General features: G+C 43.8%; 1 protein-coding gene across 2 annotated transcripts in view; it reads left to right on the top strand.

The window, feature by feature from the left end:
• NECTIN2 (nectin cell adhesion molecule 2) overlaps positions 1–18,332 on the top strand; it is an 89,965-nt gene extending 71,633 nt beyond the window's left edge. For both annotated transcript variants that reach the window (XM_070764176.1, XM_070764178.1), the window contains exons 6-9: positions 12,065–12,209; positions 12,706–12,769; positions 14,159–14,263; positions 15,290–18,332. In XM_070764176.1, the coding sequence (XP_070620277.1) occupies positions 12,065–12,209; positions 12,706–12,769; positions 14,159–14,263; positions 15,290–15,493 (518 nt within the window). In that variant the 3' untranslated portion in view covers positions 15,494–18,332. The remainder of the gene's footprint in view (positions 1–12,064; positions 12,210–12,705; positions 12,770–14,158; positions 14,264–15,289) is intronic.
• The last annotated feature ends 466 nt before the right edge of the window (positions 18,333–18,798 follow it).

The following is an 18,798-nucleotide window of genomic DNA, read 5'->3' as shown; positions in this document are numbered from 1 at the left end:
TGCCCCTGCACATGTGCAAAATCTCCCCCTCCCTGCCCATGCACACAGGCCTCACTGGGATGGTGAAAAAATAGCCCAACGGGCAAACCGGAGATTGGGAAAAACGGACTTCCGCTTTGCCTGTTGTGCTGTTTTTTGCACTCCGGAGGGTTCGGGGAAGCTTCCTGAAGCCCCAGAGTGAGAAAAACAGCACAACAGGCAAAGCGGAAGTCCGTTTTTCCGAACTTCCGGTTTGCCTGTTGGGCTATTTTTCACACTCCGGGGCTTCAGGAAGCTTCCGTAAAGCATCCGGAGGGCAAAATAGCCTTCCCCAAGGTTGAAAATCAGCTGGCGGAGCTGACATAGGGCAACACCGATGTGGCTTCGCATGCCACAGGTGCCACAGGTTCACCATCATGGCTTTGAGCTGGTCCCCTCCTGGAAATGAACCTTGGATTTTCGTCCGTCGTTTATTATTATTATTATTATTATTATTATTATTATTATTATTTATTGGATTTGTATGCCGCCACTCTCCGTTGATTCGGGGCAGCTAACAACAGCAATAAAACATTATATAACAAAATCCAATACTAAAAACTGTTAAAAACCCATTATATAAAAACCAGTCATACATACAAACATACCATGCATAAAATTGTAGAGGCCTAGGGGGAAAGAGTTTCTCAATCCCCCCATGCCTGGCGGCAGAGGTGGGTTTTAAGCAGCTTTCGAAAGGCAAGGAGGGTGGGGGCAATTCTAATCTTTGGGAGGGAGTTGCTTCCAGAGGGCCGGGGCCGCCACAGAGAAGGCTCTTCCCCTGGGTCCCGCCAAGCGACATTGTTTGGTTGAAGGGACCCGGAGAAGACCCACTCTGTGGGACCTAACTGGTCGCTGGGATACGTGCGGCAGAAGGCGGTCCATGAGATATTCTGGTCCAGTGCCATGAAGGGCTTTATAGGTCATAACCAACACTTTGAATTGTGACCGGAAACTGATCGGCAATCTTTTGTACGAAAACCTCTTCTGCTTCCCAGAACGGCCAAGTTTCGTGGCTAGGTTTCGCTCCCGTTGGTTCCCCTTCCCTCCCTCCCTCCCTGCCCCACCTGTCTGACTCACCCATCTGTTGACTCTCTGGCCCTCCGAGTCCCTCCTGAACTCTTACTTCCCCAACAGGAGTGGATTATCCAGGCAGATAAAGTGGATTAATCACTCTTGTCTGGCTGGTTTGGCAACAATGGCTGGGGGTTTTTTTCCACTTCTGCAGCCAAAGTCTTCCTTTCCATCCCAGCTCACCAACCTCTCCTCTGAGCAAGGAACCGGTTTGCCACACAGCCTGGGCCTGCACCGCAGGGAGAGGGTGGGCACTATGGTTTGGATGAGACGAATGTCGGTTGAATGGATTAAATGCTTTGGGTTTTTTAAGGGTTGGTTTTGATTCTTTGGATTCTTAAATGTAGCTTTTAAGTGTAGGATTATAGGTTGTTGGTTTTGCATTTCCTATGCTGTAAGCTGGCCTGAGACCCCTGGAGAAGGGCGGCCTAGAAATTGGAAGGAAGGGAGGAAGAAAGAAAGAAAGAAAGAAAGAGGGAGAGAGGAAGAAAGAGAAGGAAGGAAGGAAGGAAAGAGTGAGGGAGGGAGGGAGGAAGAAAAAAAAGAAGGAAGGAAAGAGAGGGAGGTGAGCGAAGGAAAGGGAGGAGAAAGGAAGGGAGAAGGAAAGAAGAAAGGAAAGAGAGAAAGAAAGAAAGAGAAAAAGAAAGCAAGAAAGAAAGAAAGGGAGGGAGGGAGGAGGGAGGAAGAAAGAAACAAAGAAAGAAAAAGAAAGAAAGAGAAAGAGGGAGGGAGGAAGAAAGAAAGAAAGAGAAAGAAGGAAGGAAGGAAGGAAAGAGGGAGGGAGGGAAGAGGGAGGAAGAAAAAAGAAAGAAGGAAAGAGAGGGAGGTGAGTGAAAGAAAGGGAGGAGAGAGGAAGAGAGAAAGAAAGAGAGGAGAGAGGAAGAAAGGAAAGAAAGAAAGAAAGAAAGAAAGAGAGAGAGAAAGAAATGGATTGGTTGCCCTCCCGAGGGCTCACAACAGGGATTTGGGGCTCAATCTGTGGTTATAATTTGACCGCCTGTAATGCTGGGAAGGGGAAGGTCCCTCCTGCCACTTCGAGGTCCTTCGCTGCTGACCAGCTCATCCCGCCTCCCCCAGGAAGCTACAAGTCATCCTCCCTCCGACTGGCCGAGAGCCTATCAGACTCTGACACATTTGTGTCCACCCAGTTGGCCTTTGAGCTGGTTGACTCACCTGCACCAGCCTTGCCCTTTCAGCCACAGGTGGGTTTGGACCGGTTCGGACTGGTTTGGCTGAACTGGTAGCAACCTGCTGGTGATGTCACGATGACATCAGGGAACTGGTTCTGTTGGTGCCCCCCTTCCTCCTCTCCTTCTTCCTCCTCTTCCTCCTCTTCTTCTTCCTCTTCCTCTTCTTCCTCCACCTCTTCTTCCTCCGCCTGTTCTTCATCTTTGTGGTTGGTAAATCCACAGTAACTGAATGTAAACATGCCTGGGATAAACATAGATCCACCCTAAGGTAAAATACAGGAAATAGTATAAGGGCAGACTAGATGGACCAGGAGGTCTTTTTCTGCCGTTAATCTTCTATGTTTCTATGAATGAGGAAGGGAGGGAGGGAGGAAAGAAGGAAGGAAGGAAGGAAGGAAGGAAGGAAGGAAGGAAGGAAGAATCCACAGTAACTGAATTGAAACATGCTTGGGATAAACACAGGTCCATCCTAAGATAAAATACAGGAAATAGTATAAGGGCAGACTAGATGGACTAGGAGGTCTTTTTCTGCCGTTAATCTTCTATGTTTTTCTGAATGAGGAAGGGAGGGAGGAAGGAAAGAAAGAAAGGGAAGGAAGGAAGGAAGGGAAAGGAAGGAAGGGGAAGGAAGGAAGAATCCACAGTAACTGAATTGAAACATGCTTGGGATAAACATATATCCATCTCAAGATAGAATACAGGAAATAGTATAGGGGCAGACTAGATGGACCAGGAGGCCTTTTTCTGCCGTTAATCTTCTATGTTTTTATGAATGAGGAAGGGAGGGAGGAAGGAAAGAAAGAAAGAGAAGGAAGGGAGGGAGGGAGGGAATGGAAGGAAGGAAGGAAGGAAGGAAGGAAGGAAGGAAGGACGAATCCACAGTAACTGAATTTCAACATGCTTGGGATAAACACAGGTCCATCCTAAGATAAAATACAGGAAATAGTATAAGGGCAGACTAGATGGACTAGGAGGTCTTTTTCTGCCGTTAATCTTCTGTTTTTCCGAATGAGGAAGGGAGGGAGGAAGGAAAGAAAGAAAGGGAAGGAAAGAAAGAAAGGGAAGGAAGGAAGGAAGGGGAAGGAAGGAAGGAAGGGAAAGGAAAGAAGGAAGAATCCACAGTAACTGAATTGAAACATGCCTGGGATAAACATATATCCATCCTAAGATAAAATACAGGAAATAGCATAAGGGCAGACTAGATGGACCAGGAGGTCTTTTTCTGCTATCAATGTTCTGTTTCTATTATTTCTGTTTCATTTCTTGACTTGGGGAAAAAAGAAACAGGCGAATCCTTCTCTACCAAGGGAAGCAATTATTTCTCCTCCTGCCCTTCAATCTTTCTCTTCTTTCTTCGCTATCCCTCACCGGCCCGGCTTCTTGGCATCCGAGCCGGGCGTCCAAAGAATTCCACCCGAGACCTTCCTCTCCAATCTAAAAATAAAAAATTGGAGCTGCTAAGAGAGAGAGAGAGAGATTGAGAGAGAGGGCACACGCACCCGGCTCCCTCTATGCATAATGTATGGGGCTGTGTGTAATTATGGCTTTTCCCAGGAGATTTGTGGGCAGGTGTGTGTGTGTGTGTGTATCTGTTGCAGGGATGAACATACCAGGCTGGCAAAGCCGTCGGATGGCGCAGAAAAAGTCACCTTTCCATTTCCAGGTGTGGGCCAGGTGGGAGTTTCTGAAGCTCTTTGCACGCAAAGGAGAAAATTCGGATGGATCTTAGGACCTTTGTCTTTGTGCTTGGCTGGGTTTCTGGTCCCTGGATGAGTGACAGCAAATGGGATGTGAGCGAATAGGCTTCGGTTCTTTAGAGCAGCATTTATTTCCCAAAGTGCGGGACGTGTACGGGAAGAGTTTGGTGGGGGTACGCGTTGCACCGGAGTTTGGTGGCGATAGTTCTGAAGTTCTGAAATACAGTGGTACCTCTACTTAAGAACTTAATTCGTTCCGTGACCAGGTTCTTAAATAGAAACGTTCTTAACGAAGCAGTGGAAGTGATGTGCCGGTGCCTGGAGGCTGTTGGGGTTTGGATGGGTGTCAACAGACTCAAACTCAACCCAGACAAGACGGAGTGGCTGTGGGTTTTACCTCCCAAGGACAATTCCATCTGTCCGTCCATTACCCTGGGGGGGGAATTATTGACCCCCTCAGAGAGGGTCCGCAACTTGGGCGTCCTCCTCGATCCACAGCTCACATTAGAGAAACATCTTTCAGCTGTGGCGAGGGGGGCGTTTGCCCAGGTTCACCTGGTGCGCCAATTGCGGCCCTATTTGGACCGGGAGTCATTGCTCACAGTCACTCATGCCCTCATCACCTCGAGGCTCGACTACTGCAACGCTCTCTACATGGGGCTACCTTTGAAAAGTGTTCGGAAACTTCAGATCGTGCAGAATGCAGCTGCGAGAGCAATCATGGGCTTTCCCAAATATGCCCATGTTACACCAACACTCCGCAGTCTGAATTGGTTGCCGATCAGTTTCCGGTCACAATTCAAAGTGTTGGTTATGACCTATAAAGCCCTTCATGGCACCGGACCAGAATATCTCCGGGACCGCCTTCTGCCGCATGAATCCCAGCAACCGGTTAGGTCCCACAGAGTTGGCCTTCTCCGGGTCCCTTCGACTAAACAATGTCATTTGGCGGGACCCAGGAGAAGAGCCTTCTCTGTGGTGGCCCTGACCCTCTGGAACCAGCTCCCCCCAGATATCAGAGTTGCCCCCACCCTCCTTGCCTTTTGCAAGCTCCTTAAAACCCACCTCTGTCGTCAGGCATGGGGCAAATTGAAAAAAATTTTCTCCCTCCCCCTAGGCTTATAGAATTTATACTGTACATGGTATGTTTGTATGTATGATTGGTCTCTTAAATTGGGGTTTTTAGATTACTTTTTTAATATTAGATTTGTTACATTGTTTTTTATTTATTCTTCGGAGAGGGGCGGCATACAAATCTAAATAAACTAAACTTAAGTAGAAGCAATTTTTCCTATAGGAATCAATATAAAAGCAAAGAATGTGTGCAAACCCATTAGGAAAGAAATAAAAGAATTTGGGTGGGAGAAGGAGGAGGAGGAGGACAGTCGCTGCTGAAGGAAGAAGGGGAGGGGAATTTTAAAAATCCAAAACTTTAAGGCTTAAAAAAAAAAGAGGGACTTTGAGGCGGTGAGGAGGAGTACACGCCTCTAATACACCTGATGTGAGGCTGCCTCTCATATACTGTGCCAGAGAGAGAAACCCAGGGGGAATGGCAGGAAACTGGCCGGGCCTTCGTGCCGCTCTCAAATTTCCTGGGAAATTTTTCCAGGCTCGGGTTCTTAAGTAGAAAATGGTTCTTGAGAAGAGGCAAAAAAATCTTGAACACCCGGTTTTTATCCAGAAAAGTTCTTAAGTAGAGGCGTTCTTAGGTAGAGGTACCACCGTACATTTTGCCTTTTCCAACTTCATATTTATGAGAAGTGGCTTTTTCTGTATTTGTAGACATTAAGTCGAAAAAAGGGAACAGATTATTGGACGTGGAGCCACCTCTCAGATTAAAATTAACAACCAGGGAACCAAATTATAACAATCTGTCATCTCAGCACAATTTCATCCTTCTCGTTGATCCAAATAAATGTTATTTATAATATCACTTTTATTTATATTTTATTAGGAATCATTTCATTTTTCTTTCATTATTATTTTGTGTATGTACCCAAAGATAGATAGATAGATAGATAGATAGATAGATAGATAGATAGATAGAAGATAGATAGATAGATAGATAGATAGATAGATAGATAGATAGATAGATAGATAGAAGATGGATGGATGGATGGATGGATGGATGGATGGATGGATGGATACATGCATGCATGCATACATACATACATACATACATACATACATACATACATACATACATACATACATTCAACAGACAAATAGATGTTAGAGATGGATGGATGGACGGACGGACGGACGGGCGGGCAGGCAGGCAGACAGACAGACAGACAGAGAGACAGACAGAAGATAGATAGATAGATAGATAGATAGATAGATAGATAGTAGAGATGATAGATAGATAGATAGATAGATAAATTTAGATAGATAGATAGATTTAGATAGATAGATAGATTTAGATAGATAGATAGGTAGATAGATTTAGATAGATAGAGAGATAGAAAGATAGATAGATAGATTTAGATAGATAGATAGATAGATAGATAGATAGATAGATAGATAGTAGAGAGGATAGATAGATAGATAGATAAATTTAGATAGATAGATAGATTTAGATAGATAGATAGATAGATAGATAGATAGATAGATAGATTTAGATAGATAGAGAGATAGAAAGATGGATAGAGAGATAGAGAGATAGATAGATAGATAGATTTAGATAGATAGAGAGATAGAGAGATAGAAAGATAGAGAGATAGATTGCCATTAAAATACATCCTCTTTTATTTGACGAGGGGTACTAAGCGTTACGAAAATTATAGAAGGGGTACACACCTGTCCAAAGTTTGGGAAACACTGCTATAGAGCTTTTGGGGTTGTTTTCACAGGTATCTTGTTCCTGTACTGGTTAAGGCATCAGGTTGAAACTGAGAGAGGGTCCGTAAGTTCAGGACTACCTTTCAATCTTAGAGAAAGCAAAGAACTGAACTCGAAATCCCATTTTTGGGATGCCTGGGAAGCCGATCTATCCTTTCTGGAAACCCCTCTGCTGCTGCCCTCTTCCTTGAGGACTAGAAACTCGATTCCCAATAAAGGAAAAATGCATCCTTAGTGTTTTGGGGCTATCAGTGCATGCCACCGGGCGTGCGTGGTGCAGTTGCTTGGAAACTAGGCAACCTGATTCCCTCCAAATTCCCAAAGTGCCTTTCCTGTGAGTATTCCAGAACGGTATTCGCTTAGGGGATTCCCATTCTCACCGCCAACCACCCAGATGTTTCCAAGGCCCAAGAGCTGAAGATGTAAGAAGATGCAGCCAATAAAATCCCGTTCTCCCCGCTGTGCCCACTCGCTCTTCTTCCCTGTTTGCAAAGTGGTGAATAATAGACAATTCGATATATATATATATACAGTATATATATATTCAAGGCAGGTTCAACAGAACTCGGCTGGGAAAACTAAGCTGAAAGAGCTGAAGCGCCATCTAGTGGCTGAAAGTGCAAAACGCGAGCCACAACAGGGTTTCTCAAGACTGGGCACTTTTAAGCATTAGCAATAACATTTAGACTTATATACCACTTTGTAGTGCTTGTACAGCCCTCTCTAAGCGGTTTACAGGACCAGCATATCGCCCCCAACAATCTGGGTCCTCATTTGACCCACCTGGGAAGGATGGAAGGCTGAGTCAACCTTGAGCCGGTGGTGAGATTTGAACTGCTGAACTACAGGTAGCAGTTAGCTGAAGTAGCCTGTAGCGCTGCACTCTAACCACAGTGCCGTCCTGGCTCAGTGGCACAGTGTGGGGGGGGGGACTTCAACTCCCAGAATTCCACAGCCAGTATTGTTTCTCAGCCTTGCAACTATCATAGCTGGCTGAGGAATTCTGGGAGTTGAAGTCCACCCCCTCTTAGAGTGATCAAAGTAGAGAAAGGCTCATTTACCATATTTTTCGGAGTATAAGATGCACCTTTTTCTCGCTAAAAGAGGGTGGAAATGTTGGTGCATCTTCTATACCAAGTAGAGCCATTTTTGGCCTCCCGAAGCCCCAGACCCACATCCCATTTTTGCTAAAAATGGGCCCATTTTTCACAAAAATTGAGTGCGCAGAGGTTTTGGGAGGTCTGTAGAGTGCTCCTGGGGGCTAGGGGAAGGCAAAAACAGGTCGTTTTTTGCAAAAACTGGAACATTTTTGCCTTCCCCTAGCCCCCAGGAACACTCTGCAGCCTCCCAAACCTTCTACATGGCTGTTTTTGTGAGAAACGGGGTCCGCAGAGGGATGGATTCTTGCAGACTGCTCCTAGAAGAATAAAAACATTTTTTTTCTTACTTACATCTTTGAAATCTTGATGTGTCTTTTACATCCGGTGCATCTTATAGTCCGAAAAAAATTGGTAAATTATATCCTCACCAGAGCTTTTAAAGAAGAAATTAGACACCATTTGTCTGTCTGTCTGCCTATCATATCTATCCCTATCTATCTATCTATCTATCTATCTATCTATCTATCTATCTATCTATCTATCTATCTATCTATCTATCTATCTATCTATCTAACCTATCTATCTACCTACCTACCTATCTAACTATCATCTATCTATCTACCTATCTATCTACCTATCTGTCTACCTATCTATCAATCATCTATCTATCTCTACCTATCTATCTACCTATCTATCTACCTATCTGTCTACCTATATACATATATACATATATACATATATGTATATAACTATCATCTATCTATCTATCTTTCTATCTATCCCTATCTATCTATCTATCTATGTCTATCTATCTATCTACTATCTATCTATCTATCTATCTATCTATCTAACTATCATCTATCTATCTAACTATCTATCTATCAATCATCTATCTATCTCTACCTATCTATCTACCTATCTAACTATCATCTATCTATCTATCTATCATCTATCTATCTATCTATCTATCTATGTCTATCTATCTACTATCTATCTATCTATCTACCTACCTACCTATCTATCTATCTATCTATCTATCTATCTATCTACCTACCTACCTAACTATCATCTATCTATCCATCTATCTATTAATCTAATTTATATGCCACCCAACTCCTCCAGGACTCTGGGCGCCTTGCAACAAATAAAAACGATATTTAAAAGGACAATTAAAAAATAATAATTACAAAACCCTAGTAAAAGCCATACATATCTCTCACGGACGGATCTAGATGGTATCTCATTCGGTCAACCGCTCCAGGCCTGCCAGAAAACTTATACGCCGGTCTCCAGCTCAATCAGAGGGTTGGACTAGAAGACCTTCAAGGTCCCTTGCAGGCAGAAGTGGGCTGCTAAGGTGGAACCGCGACGTGTGCTCGCCCCCGTGGCTCTGAGTGCTAGCGGAGTCCAGCGCAATTCTGCTATTGCACCTGGGCAGGTAGCAAAACTGCACTCGGACATGCAGGTGTGTTCCTGGATTTCGCTACCTGCCCAGGTGCAGTAGTATCTGAGATTACCCAACAGGGTTAGCTATGAATCAAACATGCTTCGTGAGGGTTGAACCCAGCGCCGGTGAAAAAACAGCCGGAAATGTTTTGCATGACAGCTCAATACTCGGGGAAAGGAAAGAATTAACTAATTAAGAGAGCCACCCAATTTAATTGACTCATAAACAATCTGCAGGCAGGTGTGTGAACCCTGATAAAAGTCTTAAGATTCATCTATGGTGGTTATGTCCAGAGACAAGAAAATATTGACAAAATTGAAGGGGTCCAAAGACGGGCTACAAGAATGGTGGAAGGTCTTAGGCATAAAACGTATCAGGAAAGACTTAATGAACTCCATCTGTATAGTCTGGAGGACAGAAGGAAAAGGGGGGACATGATCGAAACATTTAAATATGTTAAAGGGTTAAATAAGGTCCAGGAGGGAAGTGTTTTTAATAGGAAAGTGAACCCAAGAACAAGGGGACACAGTCTGAAGTTAGTTGGGGGAAAGATCAAAAGCAACGTGAGAAAATATTATTTTACTGAAAGAGTAGTAGATCCTTGGAACAAACTTCCAGCAGACGTGGTTGGTAAATCCACAGTCACTGAATTGAAACATGCCTGGGATAAACATATATCCATCCTAAGATAAAATGCAGGAAATAGTATAAGGGCAGACTAGATGGACCACGAGGTCTTTTTCTGCCGTCAGTCTTCTATGTTTCTATATTGGAAAAAAATAAATAATTGGTTGTGTCAAATAACAAATACAAAAATAGAATATACGCCAGAGTTTTTTCTACTGGGTATTGTGAGAGGTACCTATTCTAAAAATGTAAAATATCTAAGCTTGCCTATTACAACAGCTGCAGGGATTGTATTTGCACGGAACTGGAAAAATCCGCAAATACCTGAAGACAATGAGATGTCTTTTCATCAAGAAAATATACGACTGTGCAGAGATGGACAGATTGACAATGGAACTTAATAATCGAAAAGAATGGGACTATTATGAAACCTGGACAAAATAGTACCAATGGACAAAGAAAAGAAATTTAAAAGAAGCATTGAAATAAAATATCAAGAAATCTAACAGTAATTAGAAGACAATGTCGATAGGAATGTATATATGATGTAGATTCATCTGTAAATATGATTATGTATTTTTTTTTTAAAAAATGGAAAAATTTAATAAATATATATGGGGAAAAAAAAGTCTTAAGATTCTGGGAAACTGAGGCAGACTCGCTTAATAGGCTGTGGAGGGGGACATTGTGAATCTATTGTGGGGTAAGAAGGAGATAGTTGGTGGAGATCATTGATGGGCTCCTACAGGTACGGTCAGGTGCGCAGAACTGGTAGAAAAACTTTGTATTTTTTTTCCTTTTTTCCCTTCTGGGCTCTGGGCATGTTTTTCCTATCGCAGTGAATGAGATTGAATGTGCTGTGTGTGTATGTGTACATACACATACAGTTTATATAGTAGATAAAGTATATTTTTGTGTGCCTGTGTGTAATATGTCTGTACACATAGGGCATATATACACTGCTCAAAAAAAATAAAGGGAACACTTAAAACAACAGAATATAACTCAGAGAGGGTCTGCAACTTGGGCGTCCTCCTTGATCTACAGCTGACATTGGAACATTATCTTTCGGCTGCGGCGAGGGGGGCGTTTGCTCAGGTTCGCCTGGTGCACCAGTTGCGGCCCTATTTGGACAGGGAGTCACTGCTCACAGTCACTCATGCCCTCATCACCTCGAGGTTCGATTACTGCAACGCTCTCTACATGGGGCTACCTTTGAAAAGTGTTCGGAAACTTCAGATCGTGCAGAATGCGGCCGCGAGAGCTATCGTGGGGCTTCCTAGATTCGCCGACGTTTCTGCAACACTCCACGGCCTGCACTGGCTGCCGATCGGTTTCCGGTCACAATTCAAAGTGTTGGTCATGACCTTTAAAGCCCTACATGGCATTGGGCCAGAATACATCCGGAACCGCCTTCTACCGCACGAATCCCAGCGGCCGATAAGGTCCCACAGAGTTGGCCTTCTCCGGGTCCCGTCGACCAAACAATGTCGTTTGGCGGGCCCCAGGGGAAGAGCCTTCTCTGTGGCGGCCCCGGCCCTCTGGAATCAACTCCCCCCAGAGATTAGAACGGCCCCCACCCTCCTTGTCTTTCGCAAATTACTTAAGACCCACCTTTGTCGCCAGGCATGGGGGAGTTAAGTTATCCTTTCCCCCTAGGCTACTACAAGTTATGTATGGTATGTTTGTGTGTATGTTTGGTTTTATAATAGGGGTTTTTAGTTGTTTTTTATTATTGGATTGTACATGTTGTTTTACCACTGTTGTTAGCCGCCCCGAGTCTGCAGAGAAGGGCGGCATACAAATCCAATAAATAATAATAATAATAACAACAACAAGAACTCCAAGTAAATCAAACTCCTGTGAAATCAAACTGTCCATTTAGGAAGCAACACTGATTGACACATGCTTTTTTCCCCTTTCTTATTTTTATATGTAGAAATTTAATAAAGATTACTTTTTTAAAAAATGCTATGCATAGGTCCCAGATTCCTTATTGGATGAACCTTTGACTAGAATTGGATGGTCTTACTGAGCTTATACTCTTTTTTTTATTATTCCCTTGTCCAGAGAAACCCAACCAGGTTGGCGCAGCCACCACAGGGGGCATCATCGGAGGCCTCATAGCCACCATCGTGGCCTTGGCAGTGGTGGCCACCGGAATCCTGATCTGTCGGCAGCAGCAAAAAAACCGGATGGATCCCGAACTGGACGAGTAAGTGAGCCAGTTGGGTCTGGGAAGGCAGGCAGAGGAGCGTAGGAGGGGCTGGGGAAGAGGACACCCACCCACCCTGAATTTCCTCATAGTAGGAACAGGCCTCGTTCGGTTAAAGGTTGCATTGCTTTGAGTAAGAAGCAGAAGTAAGCAACTGTGGGAATTGTACAATAGAGAGAGAGGGAGGGAGGGAGAGAATGAGAGTGAGAGAGGGAGTGAGAGAGAGGGATGGAGGGAGAGAGAGAGAGGGAAGGAGGGAGAGAGAGAGGGAGGGAGGGAGAGTGAGAGAGGGAGGGAGAGAGAGAGGGAGGGAGGGAGAGAGAGAGAGTGAGAGAGGGAACGAGGGAGAGAGAGAGAGTGAGAGAGGGAGGGAGGGAGAGAGAGAGTTGTGTGAAAGCAAAGCCTCCAATCTCAAACCCATTCTGTCGGTTGGCACCGTGCAGAAATATAAAACAAATTTGCTAAACGGGCTCTTCGTTTCTTGCTCTCTCTTCAGTTTGGAAGGACCCCCAGCGTACAAGCCGCCCCCTCCTTGCCAGCTGTCGGAAGAAACAGACCCGGTAAGTATCAGCCATGCTCCCAACACGGACTGCAGGCATCTGCTGGCAGTCTCAGCCCGCTGAGCCTCCAGGCGCCGGGACTTGGCCTCCTGCAAGTCTTCCTTCTGCTTAGAAAGCCTATGCTCCTAGTCCTCAGTGAGGTGCTCCTGCTGAGCCTCCTTCTAAGAAGATACTTGGTCGATACCTGGGGTGCAACCCGTATCACCCATCAGGGCCAGCCAATAATATTCGTGATACATCTTTAAATGTTCAGTTGACTGAGTTTCATGTTTAATGAATAAAATAATAATAATAATAATAATAATAATAATAATAATAATAATAATATGATTGATGGTGATGATGATGATGATGATAAGGATAATGATAATATTTATTTATTATATACAATAAAATATAAAATATAGTATATATTTATACAATATAAATATAAAATATAATACTTATATTTATTACTATAATAAATATATTATATTGTATTGTATTGTATTGTATTGTATTGTATTATATTATATTATATTATATTATATTATATTATATTATATTATATTATATTATATTATATTATATTATATTATATTATATTATATTATATTATATTATGTATAATAGAAGGTACTTGGTTGAAACCTAAGACTCTGGCACCAACCCGTGTAAACCATTAGTACCAGTCAATGGTATTTGTGATGCCTTTTTGAATGTTCAGTTGACTGAGTGTCATATTTAATGAATAAAGTTTTTATTATTATTATTATTATTATTATTCACATTATTATTGTTCTTGTTATTATTATTAGTATTTATTTATTTATTATTTGGATTTGTATGCCGCCCCTCTCCGAAGATATTATTATTATGTCAGTACAACACAGCAAACGAGATCACTATGCTGGATTTCGTATTTCATCACCAGTCGGGCGCTTCCCAAGCACCTAGGACTGCGTAATGTAGCGGCGAATTATGTTTGCCGATCCCAGTAAAGCGGCCTTTTGCAATTGACAGATGGAGATTTTGTCAATTCCGATGGTTTTCAAATGTCCGCTGAGATTCTTTGGCCCTGCACCCAGCGTGCCAAGGACCACTGGGACCACTTTCACGGGCTTATATTATTATTATTATTATTATTATTATTATTATTATTATTATTATTATTATTATTATTATTATCCTAGGCCCCTGGGTGGGGCTCGGCTAGTAATTAATGCCAAATCTGGCAAAACAACTGGCCGCTGTGATTCAATTGTAAATAATAATAGTAATAATTCTTTCGAAAAGTGACGTCACCGGGTGCAAGCCAGCAGGAGATGCCCTCTAACTCTCTGAAGAAAACCGCTATCCTGACAGCGCAGGCGCGATCCTGTCTTTTACCACCTCTCTGCTTTATTCCAGGACGCTAACGCCTCCGGGGCTGAGAGCCTCCCATTCAAAGCTCCCTACTACGAACCCAATGCCTCGGACAATCTCTTTGGAGGGGTCGCTCCCACCATGAAAGAGGTGAGGGGAATCTGGGGAACAAATCATCTGAAACGGGTTGAACGTTTGGCCTTCTCCGGGTCCCGTCAACTAAACAATGTCGTTTGGCGGGACCCAGGGGAAGAGCCTTCTCTGTGGCGGCCCCGACCCTTTGGAACCAACTCCCCCCAGATATCAAAGTTGCCACCACCCTCCTTGCCCTTCGTAAGCTCCTTAAAACCCACCTCTGTCGTCAGGCATGGGGGAATTGAGACTTTCCCTCCCCCTAGGCTTATAAAATTTATGCATGGTATGTCTATATGTATGATTGGCTTCTTAAATTGGGTTTTTAAAATTAACTTAAATATTAGATTTGTTTACATTGTATTATTATTGCTGTTAGCCGCCCTGAGTCTGCGAAGAGGGGCGGCATACAAATCTGATAAATAAATAAATGAATGAATGAATGAATGAATGAATAAATAAATAAATAAATAAATGGGTGGGCCTTACGACGAGAATCTTGAAGTCAAACGATATATAAACACTTTGAATTGTGTTCGGAGACTAATTGGTAGTCAATGCAGCTTGCGGAGTGCTGTAGAGACGTGGGCATGGTTAAATATGTTAAAGAGTTAAATAAGGCCCAGGAAGGAAGTGTTTTTAATAGGAAAGTGAACACAAGAACAAGGGGGCACAATCTGAGGTTAGTTGGGGGAAAGATCAGAAGCAACGGGAGAAAATATTATTTTACTGAAAGAGTAGTAGGTCCTTGGAACAAACTTCCAGCAGACGTGGTTGGTCAATACACAGTCACTGAATTTAAACATGCCTGGGATAAACATATATCCATCCTAAGATAAAATACAGAAAATAGTATAAGGGCAGACTAGATGGACCATGAGGTCCTTTTCTGCCATCAGTCTTCTATGTTTCTATGGCTCAGGAGGCAGGATTTAAAAAAAAAAAGTAAACAGTCGGCTGCCCGTTGTTAGCAGGACTGCAGGTATGGTCCCAGTTAGTGACCGCCTCCCCTCTCTCTCCCTCTTCCCTTGCCCTCTTCTGCAGGAGGTGCCGCGATACCACGAGCTGCCGACGCTGGAGGAACGGGAGGCAGCAGCCGAGGCCGGCCCGAGTCTGGAAGACGAATATTTGGACCAGATGAACCCCATTTACGACGGTCTCTCCTTTGCAACCACGGAGGACGACGTGGCTTTGACATCCCTACCCACCGATAAGGCCTTCGTGATGTCCAGAGCCATGTACGTCTAAATCTACCGGCGAATCTCAACGGCCACAGTCCAAAAACTGGGATGCTGCTAAAAAGATATATCCTGCGTTGGTCCAGGAGAGAAGCGGTTTGTTTCTCCCATCACATCCTCTTAGGTACCCAACTCCATCCTCCTGGACCTTCCAGCCTTCAGCGGGCAAGACCAGACCTTGTTCAGAAGGGTGTGACTACTTTGTGCCTTCCACTTCAACCCAACCAGAGACAGTATTCCTTCCAGCCTTCTGGTAGTTTGATAAATCTGTGCTCTTGACTCCTTAGACTTTCCATTCTGGATCTTACCTTAAAAGGGCTCCGGGCCCGAGATCCAGTAGATCTTCCAACTGACCTGTGCTGCTTCTGAACCCCACAAGGATGCTACCATCCAGGGAATGTAGTTGAATGCTTAGTGACTCTGTTTACAGTGAGGTACAAGGGTGGATATCTCTTAATATGTACTGTGGGGCTATATCCTGTAAGTGCCTTGCGCCCTCACGCAAACGGGGGTCTCCCATCTTCCTCAGATTTTATCCCCTACCACAGTGATGTCGAACCTTTTTTTCCACAGGTGCTGAAAGAGCACAAGTGCGCGCTATCACGCATGCGTGAGTGCTCCTTGCCTTTCGTAAGCTCCTTAAAACCCACCTCTGTCATCAGGCATGGGGGAATTGAAATTTTCCCTTCCCCCTAGGCTTATAGAATTTATACATGGTATGCTTGGTTCTTTAAATTGGGGTTTTTTAGATTATTTTTAATATTAGATTTGTTTACATTGTCTTTTTTATTGTTGTTAGCCGCCCCGAGTCTTCGGAGAGGGGCGGCATACAAATCTAATAAATAAATAATTCAATGCCTGGGGAGGGCAAAAACAGCTTTCCCTGCCCTCTGGAGGCCTTCTGGAGGCCGGAAACGGCTTGTTCCCCAACTTCCGGTAGGCCCAGTAGGCTCGTGTTTTGCTCTCCCTAGGCTCCAAAGGCTTCCCTGCAGCCAGAGGGTAGCAATGTCCTCCCTATCTACCCAGAGGCTCTCTGGAAGCCAAAAACGCCCTTCCAGAGCCTCTGTGCAAGCCACAAATCAGCCGGCCGGCCCACACGCGCACATTGGAGCTGAGTAGGGCAACAGCTCACGTGCCAGAAGATATGGCTCCGCGTGCCACCTGTGGCACCTGTGCCAGAGGTTCGCCATACTGCCCTATCATGAGGGTCCATGCAATCTTGTTAAAAGATTCATATGAGCCAACTTAAGCTAATTCTGGACTCTGATTGCTCTGGTTCAGACCGATCCACCCAAACTGGCAGCAACATGCTGTTGATGTCATGATATCAATGAACCGATTCGGTTGATACTGGTCCATGGGAACCGCCATCTTTAAAAAAAAATTCTTCTGAGCATGTGCAGAAGCTGCGTTTCTGCACGTTTGCGCACATCAGCAAACCAGAAGTGAAGTAAGTTAGAACCCACTCCTGCCTTAATTGCACGGTCGAGCAAAACATCTTTTTAAAAGGTGCCATGGCGTCACGGGCGTTGTGTTTCTTTTCACACCCAATCTGTGTAAAAGATGGCCCAATGAAGCCTAACTCTTGAACCCTTTTAAATAACATTTTTTTCACAAGTCATACGCAAAAGGCCTGGGACCAGGTATAAAGACTGGGCCTTTCAGCACCCAGCTAACCGCGCTTGAAGAATTTTGGGAAAAAAGGGAAACTGATGCATTGAGGGAATTCTGAAATACAGTACACTGCTTAAAAAAATAAAGGGAATATAACTCCAAGTAAATCAAACTTCTGTGAAATCAAACTGTCCACACTGATTGGCCATCAATTTCACATGCTGTTGTGCAAATGGAATAGTTGTGCAAATGAAATTTTCAATGAGAATATTTGATTCATTCAGTTCCAGAATGTGTTATTTGAGCGTTCCCTTTTATATATTTAATTTTGAGCAGTAATATTTTGTAAGACGCCTTCTTGAGGCTAATTCTGATAGAGGATGGTTGACCCCAAAGATGCAGCTTTGAAAAAAAAAAACCTCCTTGGAGGCACCAGCATATACACTCCCCAAATAGTTGTGTATTAACCGGATAATAAAGTTGCCTGTGTATTGCACAAAAGTGGCCAAAACAAAACACAGGATTTGTACACTGGCACTTGGAAGGTACTGAGCCTGAGTTCAATACTCCCGCACTGCAACTCCCAATCCAGGGGAAGAGCCTTCCAAATTTCTAAATGGATAGCTTGCTCCATTTAGTAAAATTGGGCGTGCCAAACTGTTCCTGCCTTCGTCCTTTCTTTAGCATTCTGACACAGGCTCCGGTTGTTACTTGAATTGTGATTTTTTTTTTTTGCATCCCCCAGATCTTCAGTTCTGCTCCGTTAATACTCTAATCCTTTTTGGGCTCCTAACCTGAAAATGTGAATTGTGGTTTTTTTGTTCTGTTTTTTGGATCACTGTTCTTGAGTTGGATATTTTAAAACTACATTTTAAAACTAGTTGATTTAGCATTCCATGGCAAAGCTGCCTTACACTCTGCCACTGCTGCTGTTGTTTTCTAGATGCGGGTACCAGTTGGCGCTCTGGGATTTTTAAATTGTGTTTATGATTTTGTTGTCATAGCTGTTGCTCATCTATCCTGCTAACAAGACCTGAATCTCAGGGTCAACCGGAACGAACTATTGTCGCACACAAACACACTAATGCCTTATTTTTTGTTTCCCTGGTATCTTTTACGTGCCTCAATCTGACACTCTTAAGGGATGGAATTTTAGCAGGGACACAGAGGGAAATTTTTATATTCCAGATGGATGTTTCTTAAAAAATAAATAAATACATTTTTTTCCAAATCTACGCGGCTGCCACAGTGTATTCTGTTGAGAGAAGCACAATGTCCAATTTGTAGCTTTGCAAGTCTTCGGGACTTGATGCTTTCCGCCTGGTGCACCAGTTGCGGCCCTATTTGGACCGGGAGTCACTGCTCACAGTCACTCATGCCCTCATCACCTCGAGGCTCGACTCCTGTAACGTTCTTTACATGGGGCTACCTTTGAAAAGTGTTCGGAAACTTCAGATCGTGCAGAATGCAGCTGCGAGAACTATCATGGGCTTCCCCAGAAATGCCCATGTAACACCAACACTCCGCAGTCTGCATTGGTTGCCAATCAATTTCCGGTCACAATTCAAAGTGTTGGTCATCACCTATAAAGCCCTTCATGGCACCAGACCAGGGTATCTACGAGACCGCCTTCTGCCACACGAATCCCAGCGACCAGTTAGGTCCCACAGAGTTGGCCTTCTCCGGGTCCCGTCAACAAAA

Source organism: Erythrolamprus reginae, chromosome 11 (genome assembly GCF_031021105.1).
Source record: "Erythrolamprus reginae isolate rEryReg1 chromosome 11, rEryReg1.hap1, whole genome shotgun sequence".
NCBI classification, from domain to species: domain Eukaryota; kingdom Metazoa; phylum Chordata; class Lepidosauria; order Squamata; family Dipsadidae; genus Erythrolamprus; species Erythrolamprus reginae.
This window is presented reverse-complemented; position numbering and strand designations above follow the sequence as displayed.